Below are 19,198 nucleotides of genomic sequence, written 5' to 3' on the forward strand. Positions count from 1 at the left end.
GTTACACATGTGTGTCTCTGTGGTTTTAATAGGTGTGATTTCTTTTCTCTTTCAGAAACTAGTGGAAGTTTCCATGACTATCGATCGCCGGGTTGTTACTGTGGAGCAGCATGCGGAGATTGTGTTTGTGTCCTGCTGCTATCAGAGGCTCTGCTGCTATCTGCTGCAGATTAATGAGAAGAAAGTGCAAAGAAGTGCTAACAAAGGGTTCTGCAGCAGAGCGACTCTGGTTTTTCCCCCTCTCACATGATCCGTCCTCAAACTCACAAACACCAGAAAAAGCACTTTGAGCAAAGGATGTCGTTAAGATCGTTATATTTCATCATATCTCAGTGTTAATAAGAATCTTTTTTTCCTTAATGATTCATAATCACATTCAGTTTGTGCAATCAGACTGATTATGCATGATTACGCATTCTATTAGAGACAATTTGTAAAGTGAACTCTTTAGTAACCTACGACAGTCATTCATTTGAGGAAAATGTTGTAAAACCATGAATAAATAAATAAATAAATAAACAGAAATCATCACTCAGAGCTCATACAACTCCATCATCTACTACATTTAATTTAATGACTATAATTTACATCTAATCATAAATAAATGTTATATCTGTCATTTAAGTTTATTGTGTAAAATTTACACATTCTGTAAGGAGGATTATGAAGGTCAAACAATGTCAACGATAGATAGATAGCAATGTCTTCTCTTAGCTAGCAATGTCTTCTTTTAGCTAACTTTAAGCTAACATATACATCGATAGCAATGTCTTCTCTTCGCTAGTAATGTCTTCTTTTAGCTAACTTTAAACTAACAAATAGATAGATAGATAGATAGATAGATAGATAGATAGATAGATAGATAGATAGATAGATAGATAGATAGATAGATAGATAGATAGATAGCAATGTCTTCTTTTAGCTAACTCTAAACTAACAAATAGTTAGATAGATAGCAATGTCATCTTTTAGCTAACTTTAAGCTAACACATAGATAGATGGATAGATGATAGATAGCAATATCTTCTCTTAGCTAGCAATGTCTTCTTTTAGGTAACTTTAACCTAAAAGATAGATAGACAGACAGACAGACAGATTGTTTATCTTTTTCCAGGCACTGACTAGTACTGATCTAATAAACGATTTAAGATACATTACATGTTTATCCGCCTTTAATAAAACACTCTTTCTTCATACACAAAACTGCCTGCGTCTAAACAAAACAAAATAAAATAAAAACACAAAATCTAAATCGCCTGCTGAGCCTTGGCTCGTTTTCCGAGCAAAAAAAACAACCCTTTTTTTCCTCCACATTTTAATAAACAACTCACACCACATATGCAACCTCACACACACGGTTCGTAAAATGCTCTCATTTGGACGCAGACCTGCGACAGATGATGATAATATAGAAAACACAAATTCCTCTTTTCACCGTGAATTTCAGCTGTAAAAAGTGTTTGCCCACAAACACATCACGCGCCGGTGCTCGCCAAGGCCTTAAATGTCTTCTGGAAGTCTAATTTTGTACCCGGCAACGTTCCACCGAGTCTTCATTTTTTTTTTGTCGAAGAGGCAACATTTTTTCAAAATGGTAGTTTTTTTTTGCGCAGTGAGGAGATGAGCGTGCGGCGGCGGGGGGTAAAGACGGAGACAACGCATGAAAGAAGCTGGTGACAGACAGCGAGAGAAGGAGGGAAGGAGGGAAGGAGGGAAGGAGGGAGGCGAACAGACTTTACCCATCAACCCTTTCATCCTCTGCTCGCTGCACTAAAACATTCCCTCTCTTTCCACACACACACACACAGTCAGAGTGTTGGTGCAAAGGTGGGAGGATAAACAGTGGCGTACAGCGCCGTCTGATCCCTCCTGGCGCTAATGATCACATCCACCATCTTTATATCCAACTGATTCTCCGCTAATGAGCTTCTCCATTCGCCTCCACTCCTCCACTCCTCCTCCTCCTCCGTCTCTATCCATGTTGTCATTTTTTCCCCCTCCCTCCATCAGAATCGTATTGTTTTAAAGGTCGTTTTTGACCTCGCATTCCATATAATAGCTTATTAAAATCTATATGTGGAATGATTTCACGTTTTTCATGTAATCTTCTAGTGTTTTTCGGGCTCAATAAAACCAACCACACACGGTGTGTTAAATGTGACTGGTTTAATTTATCTCACATTGTTGGTTCAGGTCGCTCTAATGGCAACTTAACCACGCAAACCTCCTACCTTCCCACAATCCTCTGCTCTACGAACCAAAAACATAAAGCAGATTATGTGACAGCTGGCAGCATCCAGACAATCGCTCCTAAAGTGACGGCTCTTTCATGTTTCCCTCAGCTTCACCCTTTAAAGATGTTTTTTTTTTTTTTTCCTCCACATTCTCTTGATCTCTGGTGTCTCCATTTTTCTTTCATGTTTTTTTTTGTCTTCTAGAAGAGCTTCATGTGAGTTGGGAGAAACTTTTCCACAAAGAAAAGAAGAAGAAGAAGAAGAAGAAGAAGAGGAGGGTGCTGGCGTCCATCCAGCTGCTGACTAAAATGTCCTGTTTCTGCAGCTGCGGGAACTGAGGTCAAAGGTCAAAGCCAATCTCCTGTTCGTGGAGACGCTTTGGAGAAACAGTGTGAGGACGGGAAGCTTTGGCTTAAAAATATCGTTAAATATGAGAATTTCTACAACACAAAAGACAGTCAGGTCAAAGTGGAACGCTGCTCATGTTACATCTGCATTTTCTTTGAAAAGTTTGAGCTGTTGCTATAGTGGGATTATATGGAAGGAGCCTGGATTAACCTTAATGACCATTGATTTATAAAGGTGCATTATGTAATAAATCTAAAGCAACTGGCCATAAAATCCTCTCATATTTGCATTAAAACATTTTTTTTTGCAGACTGCAAATCATGTTTTGGCATGTGGCGCCACCTACCGCCATCTACCAATCATTGCAGTCAGTAGAGTCTCAGCTGCCGAGCAACCACGGGTTGCCAGTTACGTCAGAAAACGAAACCTAAAAGACCTCGCTCTTTTGAATTTGAATGTAGTAACCGTTTTTGGCCACATTCTTACATATGGCACCTTTAAATAAATGACATAACAATGAAAAGAGAAATTCACAGCGTACAAACACGAGGGAAACAAAGTTCTATTCAAAAATGTTGGATATTGTTCTCAGTTGTTGTACTGCTACGTTTCCAGACCAGACTGTGTTGGTGGTTTCGATCTCGGCTCCTCGCGTCTGTGTGAAGACTCTGAATGGCAAATTGCCCTCGAAAGGCTGTGCCTGCACTCTGAGAATATAATAGAGTGAGAAAGAAAAAAAGCACTGTATATATACAGTATATGCACTATATAGGAATGGGTGTAATTGTATTTGAATGGCACAACTATAGTGAAATGTCTTTTTTTTCATCATCTTATAAGAGAAAGTTTAGATGAACGCTCTTCTGTGTCCTCACTAAACCATCCTCCAAACCTCTATGAGTTAATATATAATCTCACGCTTCATGCATGATCACCACAACAGGCTAAAAAATGAAAAATAAATTCAGGAATGAATTGTTCCTGAATCAAGCAGTTGTATAATTGTTGCTCTCTACTACAGTCTCACTGTTGCCCTGAAGTAGCTGCAGTGATGTTGCAACAGCATGTGTTCATGTTTGTGTTTGGGTCGTGATGTGCCAATGAGGTGAAGAGGTCGAATCTGAGAGAATAATGTCCCTTAAACAGATGAGACTGTTAACAACCAAGACCACACACACACTCATAAACCTCACATACTTAATGAAGACATTCCTGAGCTCCTTACCCTAACCTTAACCATCACAACTAAGTGCCAAACCCTGAAAAAAACCATTTAACCGAAATGTCCCCCCAAATGTCGTAGATAGATTAATCCCTAACCTTAACCATAATAACTTAACCACCAATACCAATCTTATCCCTAAACTTAAACCAGGTCCTCAGAAATGAGCTTCTGCCTTTATATCGTGCTTTTCTAGACTCAAAGCTGCTTTACACGACAGTTTTATCATTCACACACATTCACTCACAGAGCATTTTCCATCACACATATTTCACGCTCATTCAAAAGCTGCCAGCACAGCCGTCAGGATCAACACGGGGTTAAATGAAGTACACACACACACACACACACACACACACACACACACACACACACACACACACAGCTTCTCTCTTGTGTCAACTCAGTCTAACGCTGATCGGATTCAACAAAATCTAAATCTGACACTTAAACTGACATCAGCCTTCAGTAAAAAAAAGTAAAATATTCGTTCAAAGAAAAAATGAAATATTGAAGTCAATGAAGAATCAGGGGAAAAGAAAAGAAAAATGCATCTGTTGAATAATTAATGGCAAAGACTCGATGTGATTTTTTACTGTTGAAGACTCAGAAGAATCTGATCTCACATCAGTTTAAATCCGAGGTGTCAAAGTGGCGGCCCGCGGGTCACATGACACCTCTGACTTAAATCACGAGCTGATTCACAAAAGCACAAACTTCAGGGATTTAAATCGAGTTCCTTTGATTGTTTTCATGTTCAACTTTAGCTTGTGCATCATTTATTTTCCTGAAGATGTTCTTTCACTTGAGCCGCTCTGCAAAAACAACAACGACGATGACGATGACCACAACTGCTGCGTCTCATCCCTCCTTCATCCCTCCATCTTAACACTCCTCACTCCCCTTTCTTCTTCTGTGTCTCTCACCATGTCAGCGCTGCCGCCGCGGCGACGGCGACTCCCCATCGTACGAACCCTGTGTCGCGTTCCGCGCGGGTCACACGTGGTCACGTTGGTCACTGTCTCTGAAGGCCAAACGCATAAACGCCAAGGCGAAGGTACAATACACACACATTCTCTGAGACACACACACACACACATATATAGAGCAAGTTGAGAACAGCAGACAACTGTTGAGAGTGTGAACTTTGAAGTCTTAAGCAGGCGGATTCAGCTTAACCTTCCTCCTCCTGATCCTCAGGCTTAGTCACCTCACTCTCTCCCTCTGTCCTCCATCACTCTGCCTGTCTCCATCGGTCTGTGTCATCCCTCTCTCTCTCCCTCTCTCTCCTTCTCTAACTGTCTTTCAGCTTCCATTCTCTGGCTCGTCCAGGAGCAGAAATCCCCCTGCAGGTTAAATATAACTGCAGCACAGAGGAGCCAGGAGACAGTGGCCGTTTCTCAATACCCAAGTATGCCAGTATGTACTTGCTTACTTGGAAAGTACATACTTGAGAAGTACGACTGAAGTACATACTTGCCAAGTACTGAAGTACACGAGCACGATTCTTCAATTGGAACAGCAGTTACTTCCTTGTTCTACTGTTTGAATGGCGGGTGGCGCGAAGCACTTAAGCCTCATTACCGCCACCTACAGTGTTGCTGAATGAACATATAAAATACTTTTAATTAATGCATATATTGTTGTTATTTTCACATTTTGAATATTTTATACACTATAAAATAGTGTCCATTATATGTAAATACATGTACAATGACAGTGCGATAAGTTTAACATTAATATTATACAAAAGTTCACAGTTTGCAGTAAAAACAACATGTCAACAACAAATCTATGGATCACACCAAGTATGTAATGACGGAGCCGTCTGAACCAGCGGATCATTTCATCAGGACAGGCCGAGGTAACGCTGCTCTGTGCCGGGCACTGTGAGCACCGAGCGTCCACAGAGGCGGAGCTGATAACCTCACACAGGTTCTGGCAACTGTCATTTTAACCCTTAGTGTTCTCAGATCAGTGCTGCAGGTGCACCCTTGCTAAATTGCTATGGAAATAATACGTAAATCCTTATATGGACATCCTGGATATACACACACATATACATATATATATATATAGGTGTTTTTTTTAACTTCTTATGTTGTTGAGTCAAAGTTATGATTCATTTAGTTTCATTTCTTAAATTCATTTATAAAATAGACCGTTTTTCTTCTTTTTTAGTTCAAGCCGAGCAAACTTTGACCTGTGATTCAAGTCCAAATTTCACAAATTCAATCAGATGTTGCAAATTATCCATACTTTTTTGATCAGGTGTGTTTATATAGTTGCTGAAAATTATATATATATATATATATGCTGATAAAAAAAGGTTATAAGACACTCTCTCACACATATTAATGGGAAAAAAAAGCAGCCTAAATTCTCTGTGTTCTCAGGGTTAAGGACACTGCATTGACTTCCATTCATTTGGACAGGCAAAACAGTTTGGGATAGTATTATCCCAAACCTGAACACATCTATGATTCACACATTAGCCCCTCAAACTAAACAGTTCCTCACTGATGAGGTTCTGCCTCACTGGGACCAGGATTTGGTCTCCATGAGGACTGACGAGGTCCTGACAAGGTTGGCGTTTATAAAGAGACGAATACCATACACAAAGATTCCACCTTCCACTTTTTCATTAATCTTTAACCAGTATTTTGTTGGACATATACACACACATATATATATGCTCTCTCTCTCTCTCTCTCTCTCTATATATATATATATATATATATAAATATATACAAATATATACAGTAGAAAGTGTAAACAAACGGAAACATGTTTACAATCAGGGCTTGATTTATGTCGAGGTTGTTGTTTTTTCTGCAGTTTCCACTCTGGAGGAGATTGAGATAATTCCATCACTGTACGTGACTTTCTTGCTTTAACAGATTTAACGCTTAGAAAGAAAGAATTTGAACATGGATATTTGTGTTTTTATTCATTATTAATTTAACTGAATAATTTAATATTTATTTATCTTTAAACATTGTGTGTGTGTGTGTTTGTTTCTCCTCTCTGACTCGTTCAAGCCCAGATATTTTAACGGAGGCACAGAAAAGTTTTCCACAGACACCAAACGTGCGGCTGAAATTGTGGGATTATTGAAGAATGTAATAAATCAAGTGACGCTGAAGGTTAACATCGTGTAAGTGAAGAGTTTCCTCTGTTGAACAGAAGGATAATTATTGGTTCTCTCAAACGCAGTATTTACACGACTGTTTTTTAAGTTGCTGACAAATTACAACAAACAGCCAAAAATGATTTTTATCTAATTTGTGTAAAACAGAACATATTAAATATTGAGACAGCATTTAAATATAAAACTACACTGCTTGTCTAATTTGCTTCATCACAGCTGTCACAACTTAATATTATTAATAAAATAAAATTAATATAGATCACATTCATTCAAGAGTAAAAAAATAATAATAAAAGATTAGTTTTTAAATGAAAGACTTTACATTAAATAAAGTAATTAAAAAAGTAAATAAAAGTAATTAATATCTGTTTTTGATATTAATAGATTTATTTTGCATCATAAATGTGTTTTTATTATAAAGTGTACACCCTTACATACCCAGAAAACAATATATATCATCATAAAAGTGACACATAAAACAATAAATTAGTTCTACATATTATTATTATTATAGAGAGAAGAGGTTCATGACCTGTCCTGCAGGCAGCCAACAGGTGGCGGTCAAGATGTTGTGAGGGATGTTGTCGTTGCACATCATTCATGAGGATATTGTTCTCAGGTTATTTAGTAAGAGACAGTGGAGAGTTTTTTAAAATGACGTAAAGGTGTGAGCTCTGTGATAATGAATCAAATCCTCTTAGAAGATGTATTTAGAGGATCATACCTGATCATTTCTTTTAATCCGACACACACACACACACACACACCCCCACACACACACACACACACACACTGAAGATGAAAACATCCACCAACACTTCGTTCTTTTTATAGAAATCCATTAGTTTCTCAGACGGTGTCAAATTAAAGAAATGGAGGATAGATCATTAAAGTCTCTATAAAATGGATCAAAGTCAGAATCTCTGTGTAATGAACTGTCAGAGCTTTCCTTCCTTCCTTCCTTTACTTGTGTTCACCTCCTTCACCTCCTCCCTCCTCTGTCCACAAACCAGCAGCAGGAGAGTCAAATAAAAACTAAATAAAAAAAAAACAACCTACCCTTCTTTCTTCAAACATACTTTCCACGTGGCACAAATAATATCTTTAATACTCACATCACACCTGCTAAAGATTACTTTGATTTTTTCTCGCGCACCAATCGCGAAGCAGATGTGATGAGTCATCACGTGCCGCTCTGCTGACTCAACACCGAGGCGCTGAACAGGAAACAGATACAGTAGAAGAAAACAGTATTTTATATTTACTGCTACTGCCACACGGATTTAAATATAAAATCATCTTTTTATGGAGCTTTCAGCAGGATTCCACAAAAAACTTGGTAAGAGTGCAAGAATTTGTTTTTCAACCTCTTCTTTGAATTTCTCAAAAAATAATCCAGTGAATAATGACGGAAAAATGAGACACAATAATGTAGAATGTTAATATCTATGTTTCGGGTCAAATCTGGTGCAGATTCAGAAAATTTCAGCTGCTTTGAACGTGATGGAGAACAGACGTCAGGAGCTGAATATCACTGACACACACACAGTGAATACTGAACTTATCAGGTGGACACAACACACTGGTTTGTGGTGCAGGTTGGTATAAATCTCAACTGTAAACAAACAAACAAAGAACACAACTCTAATCTCATTTTAAATAATTCCACAAACAGATTCACTGAAACCTGCATCATGATGGGAAAATCATCACATGTGCAACAATAAACTAGAAAGACATAATTTTAACTCTTTCATTGATGAACAACATCATGCTACTCATACATCTGTTTTATCTTTGACTTTTATTTAATTTATGCGAAATTTTGGACCCTTGCCATGGGAATTTATGGGAATAAACGGGACATTGTCAAAGTTGAAGGTTGGGAACATAAACATTAGCTAAAAAACAATCAGATTTCATATGTGTACAGTTGAATATAAGATGCTGTTCCTCAATCACAAGCACACAGCACTAACACAGCACTAACACTAACACTAACAGGGCTATTGAGACCACGCCCCCTACATTTCATCCATCACATGCACAATCATTTCTAGAAAGACTGACGCTACTTTTCTGAGCCCACGACACACACACAGACTGTTAAAGCCACACATTTGAGCCAAGTAAGTTTTGATGTTTATTATTAGGTTGGTGTGTGACTCAGTTTATTTAAATTATCCAAAATGTCCAGTTAATTCTCATTAATTCACATAAATTCCTATGGAAAGTTTCCAATTTGGAATATTTCCAGAATTCCCAAAGTTTCCATGGAAAGTTCCTGCAATTAGGAACTAATTCCTAACTATTTTCCGGGAATTGTCCGCCTCTTTGCAACCCTATGTATGACTTTAATCACGTTCGGATGAGAAGAGAGTTGAACCCACATGGAATTAAAAAGTTAATTCATTGATCACTGAAGTCAGAAGTGACCCTAACTTTGTGACTCTTTCTATCTCACACTCCAGGCTCTTGATCGTCTGACACCGAAGCCAGACTCAATTTTCCCTGACATTTATGGGGCGAACTTCCTGTGCGGTGAGGAAATAACAGGAAGGAGGAAACAGGTGTTTGGCCTGGAGGTGAAAGGTCACAGGAAATGGCTTCTCGCTTCCTGCGTTGGTCAGAAAAACAACAAGAAGACGAAAAGAAAAGCCCAGAGTAGCTGTGTCTCTGTGCGTTCACCTTTCAGGGCAGTTGTCATCAAAGTGCTGCTGGAGATTTCATTCTGAGTAAAGGCGTGCATGTGCGTGTGTGTGTGTGTGTGTGTGTGTGCGCCAAGAATAGCTCCACGATAATACCACAACAAAACCACAGGCCTTTTACAGCTGATCTCACAGGGGACGCAGCGTCTACTCTGCAGCTCACTTTCAAACACCATAATGCAACAATCGCAGTCAGGAGGCCATGTTTTACTGTCAATATGAATACAATATTGATCCAGTAAGTAGGTGATGCTTCACTACATTATACATAAACACAGTGTGGGAGGCCTCCGTAGTGCTTTGGCTTTCATGTGATCATCCCCAATGTTTACAAGCTGCTGCTGCTGCTGCTTTCACGGCAACTTTTTCCCCCTCTACGAAACAGAAGAGCTGCAACAACTGATCTGTTGTTCGCTAATTTAATTACCAACAGATTAATTGGGTTACGTTCTGTGGCTTCGGCTTCATAAATGTGACAATGATCTGGTTACTTTGCTCCTCTGTGAAAGTGAACTGAACAGATTTGGTCGGTGGATTTAAAGACGTGGTTATTTTGGGACACCTTATCGACCAAATCGTGAAAAATAATTAACCGCTAATAGGCATGATCATTAGTTGCAGCCCTAAAATATAGTACGGAAGTAAATAAATGATAATATAAAAATAGTTGTGACAGGGAACACATGCCAATCTGAATATCAGACTCAATAATGTTGAATGATATTAGATGGCGTGACATTTACTGAGTTCTTGTTATAACAAATCATAATATTGTGTATTTTTCAAATGTCAGATTGAAGAAAACCAGCTTCCACCAGAAATATCAAACATTTTCTCACTGGCTTTGATATTAATTTTACGTCCAAGCCCCACAAATTTATCAGAATCAGGATATTTTACAATATAGTTGTGTATGTTGTGTCACTACTTCCATTAAAGCCGTATAATTGAATTTAATCCAACATAAACAAACGACCAAATCATATCTGAGCTTTAACTCTAATAAAAGCAATTAGTCAGATTGTACATCGTACCACTAGGGGGCACTGCAGCATGAGCACGTGTCATGCATACATGACCAAAAAAAATCAAAACACTGATATAATGAATGTCATATAAATCCCCGGTGTCGATAAATCCTCCACCCGTTTGTCGTGTCAGAGATCATTAAAGCAATTCAAGCTCTTAAATCATCGCAGTCACTGGCGTGTTGTCCTGTTGTCATGTGATGCGCCGTCTGTCGGTGTCGTCGTTGCTCAGCGTTTGTTCTTCTTCTTCTATCAGCAGTAGCTGCCGCCACCGCCGCAGCAGCAGCAGCAGCTCTCTGTCAGTCTGCAGCTGTCGGCTAACAAGACTTCAGAGATGCCTCCCAGTAACTCTCAGTCACCAACTCATCTATCTATCTATCTATCTATCTATCTATCTATCTATCTATCTATCTATCTATCTATCTATCTATCTATCTATCTATCTATCTATCTATCTATCTATCTATCTATCTATCTATCTATCTATCTATCTATCTATCTATCGTCCACATATCTTGGTTTGTGCGCCAACAATTCCTCTTTCTCCAACTCTGTTCCACGCGTCTCTCTCTCTCACTCTCAGTCTCAGGGGGATGATGAAGCAGTAATGCCGACACCACATGCTACAACAGCCGCGCTCTTGACAAGGCGAAGGAGAAGAAGAGGAGATTTTATCCCGAACCTGAAATAGCAGACAATCACTGGACACCATTTCATCTTTCAGAGGCACATGTGTGTGTGTGTGTGTGTGTGTGTGTGTGTGTGTGTGTGTGTGTGTGTGTGTGTGTGTGATGTCAGTGTTGTTTTAGTTTTCTGGTATTCAAACCCCTCTGAGGGTCTCACACAACTACTTTACTTAGTAGATTAGCAGACGACCTCTGACCTCAGAACATGTACATGAGTGGGAGGGTGTGACTGCAGTCCAACATGTGTTATGTTTTCTTAGTAAGTGAGTAACTAAGTAAGCCGTTTTTTAAAATAGAATAAATAATATAGAATATATAACTAACATAGTAATGCAAGTAGGGATATAACAATTACAGTAAGTGATTAATTGATTTAGGTCATCACAGACTAATACATTTATTGGAGCAATAAAATAGTGATAGCCAGACTAAGGCTTTTTCTGTCAGTCCTATCTATCTATCTATTAGCTTAAAGTTAGCTAAAAGAAGACATTGCTAGCTAAGAGAACACATTGCTTGCTATCTATCTATCTATCTATCTATCTATCTATCTATCTATCTATCTATCTATCTATCTATCTATCTATCTATCTATCTATCTATCTATCTATCTATCTATCTATCTATCTATCTATCTATCTATCTAATTTGTAAATCAGTTAAATATTTCTGCCTCTCTACATCACAGTAAACGTAATCTCTTCGGTTTGTGGACAAACCGAGTGATTGAGGTTTGGGACGCACAGATTATGTGATTGACAGTTTTTGGAGCGCAGAAACTAACTGACTGATGAATTGTTGATGGAAATCATGATTATTTACAGCCTTAGATGCAAAGCATGAAGATATGAGAGTCAGTGCTCAGCAGCACTCACAGGAACAGTTTTAACTCTGAATAACATGCAGAGTCTATACATCCGAATAAGTCTTTTGTGGGTAATATTTTGTTTGTTTTTCACTCAGATTTTGGCAGAGTTGTTGAACAGTGGAGGTCTTTCTCTGTGTGTGTGTGTGCACGCGTGTGCATCTGTGTGTCGTCAAAAAGCAGACAAACCCATTTAGTCTCCGCTCTGACGCGGTATAAATAGCCTGAAGAGCAACAGGGGATTCGCCCTCATATTATAAGTGTCTGAATATCAGCAGCTATTAGCCTGCTCATCTCCCTGCAGCTGCTCATCTCCAACCAAAACAGCTTTACACGGCTGTCAGTCAGTCAGTCAGTCAGTCAGTCAGTCAGCCACAGGCGAGGACCATCACCATGTACAGAATATGGTCTTTAATAAAAGAAAATATGGATAAATGCAACATACATTGGATCCTCAAATCTCTTTCTGATCAAAAACAAAAGGCTGTTCATTCTGAATAAGTGACTTTAGGGTGTGGAGGGTTTATGCACTGCAGTATTTTCAGACTCTGAGCAACAGCTTCCCTTAGTCTCTCCTAGTTGCCTGGCAACTGCAACTGCAAAGTTTGGTGTGGAGAAAAAGTTGCCCCGACCTCACACTTTGTGAGGGATGAACTGTGAATATGAGCCGAGCCTCGTCGCCCTTTCGTCGTGAGGTCATCGCCGACGACTGACCTCACCGTCACCGACCAATGAATTTTCAAGATTTTAAATCAGAACATGAAAAAATGAAATCGGTACAAACAATACTGTTATCTGCAGCAGCAGCAGCTGCGTGTCTGTGTGTGTGTGTGTGTGGGCTCAAGGACAGTGCGTGGGTGAGTAAGTGTGTGCATGTGTCCAGCAGCGGCCATTAAATATGCATAAAACTGCACCTTAGGATTGTGCGCTCGGCAAAAAACAACAACCCCTCTGAATCTCTGAGGAGAAGCTGTAATCAGTCACAAAGAAGCTGCAGCACACACTTCATTTCCTGCTCGCTGTAAAAAGTCGCTGTTTATGACCGGAGATGAGAAATCGCAGCAGGGGAAAAAAAAGAACGCAACACCAGTGCAACAGCAGAGCATCCGAGAAAACGCTAACGTTAATAATGGATCAGGATGTGTCGTTTACTTTCTTATTTCTTAGTTTTCTTTGCTGTTCCTTTAATGTTTAATTTAACAATTTGTGTCAAACCACTGCACTACAGCACGTGTGCACTTGTATTTATTTACTCTTTTCTGGCATAAACACTGACCTTGTCAGAACCAGGAAGTTGACCCAAAACTTGGTTCTGATGAGGCACAATGTAATGTCTGCTGAACTTTAAGGCTTTAAAGATTTGGCCTGTGATTAGGTTAAGGTTAGGATTTATGTTGTGTCCTCAGAAAAATAGAAGCACAAACCTGTGTGTGTGTGTGTGTGTGTGTTGCATTGTCCGACAGGCCTTAATAGTCAATACATGGAAACAATGCCAGACCTGGCTAATCAATAGGCAGCAATCATGAAGAGAGAATCATGATAACCACTTAAATAGATTGGGATCATAATCAATGGCTGCACTAATTGTCCTCAGTCACACAGCTGCTGCTGCTGCTGGTGGTGGCGCTCACACTCAGTTACACACACAGTTCTCAAACTGAGGTACGTGTACCACCAGTGGTACGGGCCAATATCACTATATCAACAAATTATCTTATTGGGATTAAATCTGCCTCCAGTGAAAAGTCTGTAGCTGACTTTGCTTGGTCTGTTTACACCACTGTATTTTAAATTAAGTTTTATTTTGAAAGCCATAATATTTTGGCTAATATTTTATATTTTAAGTTGTACTTGTACTGTATAAAACATTTAAGAACCTCTTATTTAAAGGTGCCATATATAATGTGGCCTTGAATGTGGCCTAAAACGGTTACTACTACATTCAAATTCAAAATACAGAGGTCTTTTAGGTTTCGTTTTCTGACGTAACTGGCAACCCGTGGATGCTCGGCAGCAGAGACTCTATTGACTGCAATGATTGGTAGACTGCGGTAGGTGGCGCCACATGACACCAAAACATGATTTCAAAACATAAACATGATTTGCATGATTCTCTGTGACATATTAGAGGGGTTTTAATGGTCAGTTGCTTTAGATTTATTACATAATGCACCTTTAGATTAGATTAGATTAAGATCCCTTATTAGTCCCGCAGGTGGAAATGTCCAATTACTGCATCCGTGAGTTAGTGAACACGCAAAGCACACAGTGAGGTGAAGTACACGCTAACGGAGCAGTGAGCTCAAGCCGGCTACCGTCGGGTCTCAAGCTTGAAGCCCTAACCACTAGGCCACAGCTGCCCCCAGATTTTGGACAACATAGTATATACTGATCAGTGTTGTCATGATGAACCGACATCAGAGACATGATCTTGACTCAAAACGATGGTCTACATGTCATCATGATGATGTCCTTATGAAATTAAATGGCATTAATACAAAGTAAAAAAAAAAACATCCTCCCACGACTGTCCCTCGTCTGTTTCACGTCAATACTCGTTATTTTCCTCTTTTTTTTTTTTGCTTTTATTGGCGTCATTCAGCTCCCAAACAGAAAACCCCGACTCGACCACAGCGGCACACATGATTTGTTGTTCCAAACACAAACACTTCCTTCCCTCTCTCGTCCTCACTCAGCTGGGCAGCAGAGTTTGGCACGCGCACACAAACTCAAAGCTAAAACTATAAGCCTCTGTTATCTACTTCTTCTTCCTGGCAGAACAAACAAACGAAGAGTTAAAGAGCGCCGACACCAACCTGTTTGACGCGGTCTGGGTTGACGGTGGTCTGAGGCTGCAGGATGCTGACCGGCTCTGTCTTCTGAGTGCTCTGAGGCATCTCCCTCACTTTCTCGGCGATGAAGTCGTGGACGCCGTTCAGCGCCTCCACCGTGCCCTGGATCAGACACACGCGCTCTGTCGTCCCTGAAAACACACGGAGATGAAGATGCAGACATGAGATTAAAGTCGCAAATAATCCAGTAAGTGCTGGAGCGAATGTGTCGTACGAGCCACGGTGCCAAACGTGAACTGGAAATCAATTTATTCGTCGGCCAGTGAGCTTTGAAAGAGCCAGATTAAATTCATTTTTCAGGTAAAGGCTGGATGTTGATGCTCCTCAATCTCAATCTCAATGTTCTATTTTCATCATTTTCATGTGCAATTGAATTACAACAATGAAGCCCACGTCTTCTCAGCAGATAAGAACTGTGTTAAAAAGAAAGTTAAAGGCGCCATATGTAAGAATGTGGCCAAAAACTGTTACTACATTCAAATTCAAAATACCTTTTCAAGGTATTTCAAAATACTTTTAGGTTTTGTTTTCTGCCGTAACTGGCAACCTGACTCTACTGACTGCAATGATAGGTAGACGGCGGTAGGTGGCGCCACATAACGCCCAAAACATGATTTCAAAACATGAACATGATTTGCAGTCTGCAAAATATTTTTTTTATGTAAATATATTGTCTGTATTGTTGTTGTTGGTGAGTTCAGTTTGTTATATGAACATTATTCCTGAGTCACTGTGACATATTAGGAGGATTTTATGGTCCAGTTGCTTTAGATTTATTACATAATGCACCTTTAAATGATGCACTTCAACACAATATGACTTGATAACTGCATGACTTGAAGATAAATGTCTAAATTGTAAATGAAGTCGACAAAAAGACGATCATTCTCGACCGGAGTTCATATTTCCGCTGCCTCTTTCGTCCCCTGAAGGCATCACTTTATATCTGTTTCCAGGACGGTGAAATCGATCCACTCCTCGCACGCTGCTGCTGCTGCTGCCATTTCCAAAAACCTCTGCTTCTCTTTGGGGCGCAGAAACCATGTGCGTAAGCAGTGAAAGCTGCATATTTAAGATTTATATCAGCTTCAAACTAACTGGCTGAAGTCTATTACGAGAAAACCCGAGGACGATTTACAGTAGACTTACTTCAGCGAAAAAAAGAACCTGGAATTTATGTCCAGTGAGAAAGTCAGAACGGAGCTGAAGAAGAACACTTGCTGTTCCTCTCTCTGTGTACACACTGTATCTACAGCACTGAATGTGAGAGCATAGATTATGGGTGATGTTGTCATGTAAAACTAGCTGGTCTTTGCTATGAAAATGCACAGCAGAAACATCCTAAAAACATCCTTAGGTCAAGTTTTAAGAAGTTTTCTGTGCATTTTTTTATAGTTCCAGGCACCAACTTATTTCCACTCATTATTTTATATATGGAAGTCAAAACCAATGTGAATTAAAAGCTGACTGTTCTGCATTAACTACTCAAGGAATCGTCTGTAACAAGAACTGAAATAAAAAGACTATATTACACGTCTCTGGCAAGTTCCAACAGCGTGTAAATTTGCTTTCCGACTTCATATAAACGGATGAAACCAATTACCGACAGCAACCGTGACGAAACGAGTCAGCGCTTCAGGGCGAAACAGCGGCAGAAGTTCCTTTTTTTTACGCAAATACGTTTGTGGTTAAGTCGTCGTCTAACAGAATAATACATCATCACTGAGACGACAGACAGACAAACAACAATGGAGTAATGACGGAGAATCTAGGCCACAGCAAAGCCTCTCAGTCTGTCTTTATCTCACATTAACACATTAAAAGGTAAATCTCTCTTTCTCGGCATCGACTCTGGTTTTTCTCCCATGACTGCAGCGTTTCAGAAGGATCTGCTCTTATCTTATGAGCCCAGCGATGTGTCAGTTATAGCGCTGCTTCTGGGTCTGGGTCTGCTCCTGCTCCCTGCTCGGCTCAGCTTGGCCCGGCTCGGCCCTCTGTGGCTGAACTGAGGGATAAAAGCTGTGTGTGCGTGTGTGTGACGGGGTCTGGAATGGATGCTTCATTGTGTGGCTTAAGAAGACCCGAGAGGTCAACATGCCAAATAAAAAAAAAAATCACAAATTCACCACAAATCGAATCACATAAGAATCACGATTCTCATCGTCCACAATTCTGAATCAATTCATAAACTTCAAAAATCGATTATTATTATTGTTTTTTTTTTTTTTTTAAGTTTATATTTTGAAAAACCACACAAAACACCAGTTTGTGTTATTTGTGTACAGTTTATTTTTGTAACTTCAGCTAGCCTAAGCTTTTATTTAAGCAAGTTTTTATTTGTTTTGTATGACATTTTTTATTTTTAAAATTTTAAGTTTGCCTTTGTGTGATGACATCATTGGAATCAGTTTATTTAAAAAATCACAACAATCTTATACAAACTGTATTGTTTTGATGCCATCATTTGGCTTAACAAAAATACAATTTTTGAATCGAGAATTGGTTTAATCGAGAAATCGTTTGAATCGAGAATCGTAAGAATCGAGAAATCGTTTAAACCGAGATTCGTTTGAATCGAGAATCGATTTTTTTAATTGAATCGTGACCCTAAGAATCGTGAGACTACACAAAAATTCACATCCCTAGACGCGAGGACTCTTTTGCACGACAGCTGAACTCAGTGGACGGACACACACACAAACAACAAGACTCTAAAAATAAAACACATTCAGGGTTACCTGGCCCCCGTCACATATACAGTGGCATTAATCCCCATTCCTATTTTTACAGCGTGTCGACAGCAGACTCACGGTCAGCGATCACAGACGAGGAGGAAAACAAATCACACACTTTTGACTGAAGACAAACAATTCAGCGTAAGTGTGTGTGTGTGTGTGCGACACTGAGGGAAACTGGGCCTTGCCTCTCGACGACAGCTGGTGCCCTCTGGGTAATCTGGACTCATCCAATCAGAGGCGAGGATTAACAGGCCATTGTCTTGGCATGAGTGTGTGTGTGTGTGTGTAACTGTAGAGGGAAAAGGCCACTCTGTCACTGGAGATCACAGTGAAACCAGCGCTTCATTTTCATGACTGAATATTTACCTAAAGGTCAATTAACAATCACCAGGAGCTCACGATTCTCTCTGTAAAAATCTGGCTTTTATTTAACGTTAGCGCACGCGATCGCCGTCGTCGCGTCACGGAGTCGTTTTCAAACACAGACTCACAATCACGGAGACGCACAACACTGAAAGTGAAGCCAACAAAACAAGATTGACTCTTTATAGTAATCAAGAGGGAGCTGTGCTGGCAGCTCTGACTGATCCCGATGGTGTGTGTGTGTGTGTGTGTGTGTGTGTGTGTGTGTGTGTGTGTGTGTGTGTGTGTGTGTTTGTGGTGAGTATTTTCTGCATTTCCTCATCATCTGACATTTCAATAGTTGGAAGCAGCTGCTACAGCGTACTGCAATATTTGTTCAATGCTTTATTTTAAGTAATTTATTTAAGTTTAAGACCCAGTCGTGTCTTTAATCAGTTAAAGGTTCATCACAGTGATGATGAAAAATGACATTAACACTAAGGAAAGAAGGATTTTCAAATGTTCAGAAGGTTCCCAGAGAAGAAACAAAAACTCTGATCTCTATGAAAGGATGATGAGGATTAAACTAGAGCTGAAACAATCGATAATTAATAGATTACTAAATGAATCGGCAACTATTTTGATAATCGATATACGTCTAACGTGCTGATTACGTCACTTCCAGGTATTGACCAATCACAAGAAAGTCTTACTTATGGGGGTAAGATTTCAGTCTGAAACAGTGCGACTGATGAGAGTTTCAGTGAGGAGAGATTTCTATCGTTTCCAGCAATTAGGAGGTTTTTGAGCATAAAAACAAGTGAATGTATGTAAGTAGACCTCCATAACTCACATGTATGTGCGACAGGACCACTCTATGGGAGCTTTAAAAAATGTTTAAAAAACTGAAAATAATGATGTCCTCAAATGTCTCGTTTTTGTCCACAAACCAAAATGATATAGTTTTAATGATTTCTTTGTTATGTGGAGCAAAGGAACGAAGAAAATGTTCACATTTAAGAGG

The 19,198-nt window shown here is 39.5% G+C and overlaps 1 protein-coding gene across 4 annotated transcripts in view; it reads right to left on the bottom strand.

The window, feature by feature from the left end:
* The window catches only part of nova2 (NOVA alternative splicing regulator 2), a gene marked incomplete at both ends in the record, with an annotated part of 80,513 nt that overhangs the window by 4,297 nt on the left and 57,018 nt on the right, over positions 1 to 19,198 (bottom strand). For all 4 annotated transcript variants that reach the window (XM_083885986.1, XM_083885983.1, XM_083885984.1 and 1 more), the window contains one exon: positions 15,059 to 15,225. In XM_083885986.1, the coding sequence (XP_083742112.1) occupies positions 15,059 to 15,225 (167 nt within the window). The remainder of the gene's footprint in view (positions 1 to 15,058; positions 15,226 to 19,198) is intronic.

Source organism: Microchirus variegatus (assembly GCF_963457635.1).
Source record: "Microchirus variegatus genome assembly, chromosome: 3".
Taxonomy (NCBI): domain Eukaryota; kingdom Metazoa; phylum Chordata; class Actinopteri; order Pleuronectiformes; family Soleidae; genus Microchirus; species Microchirus variegatus.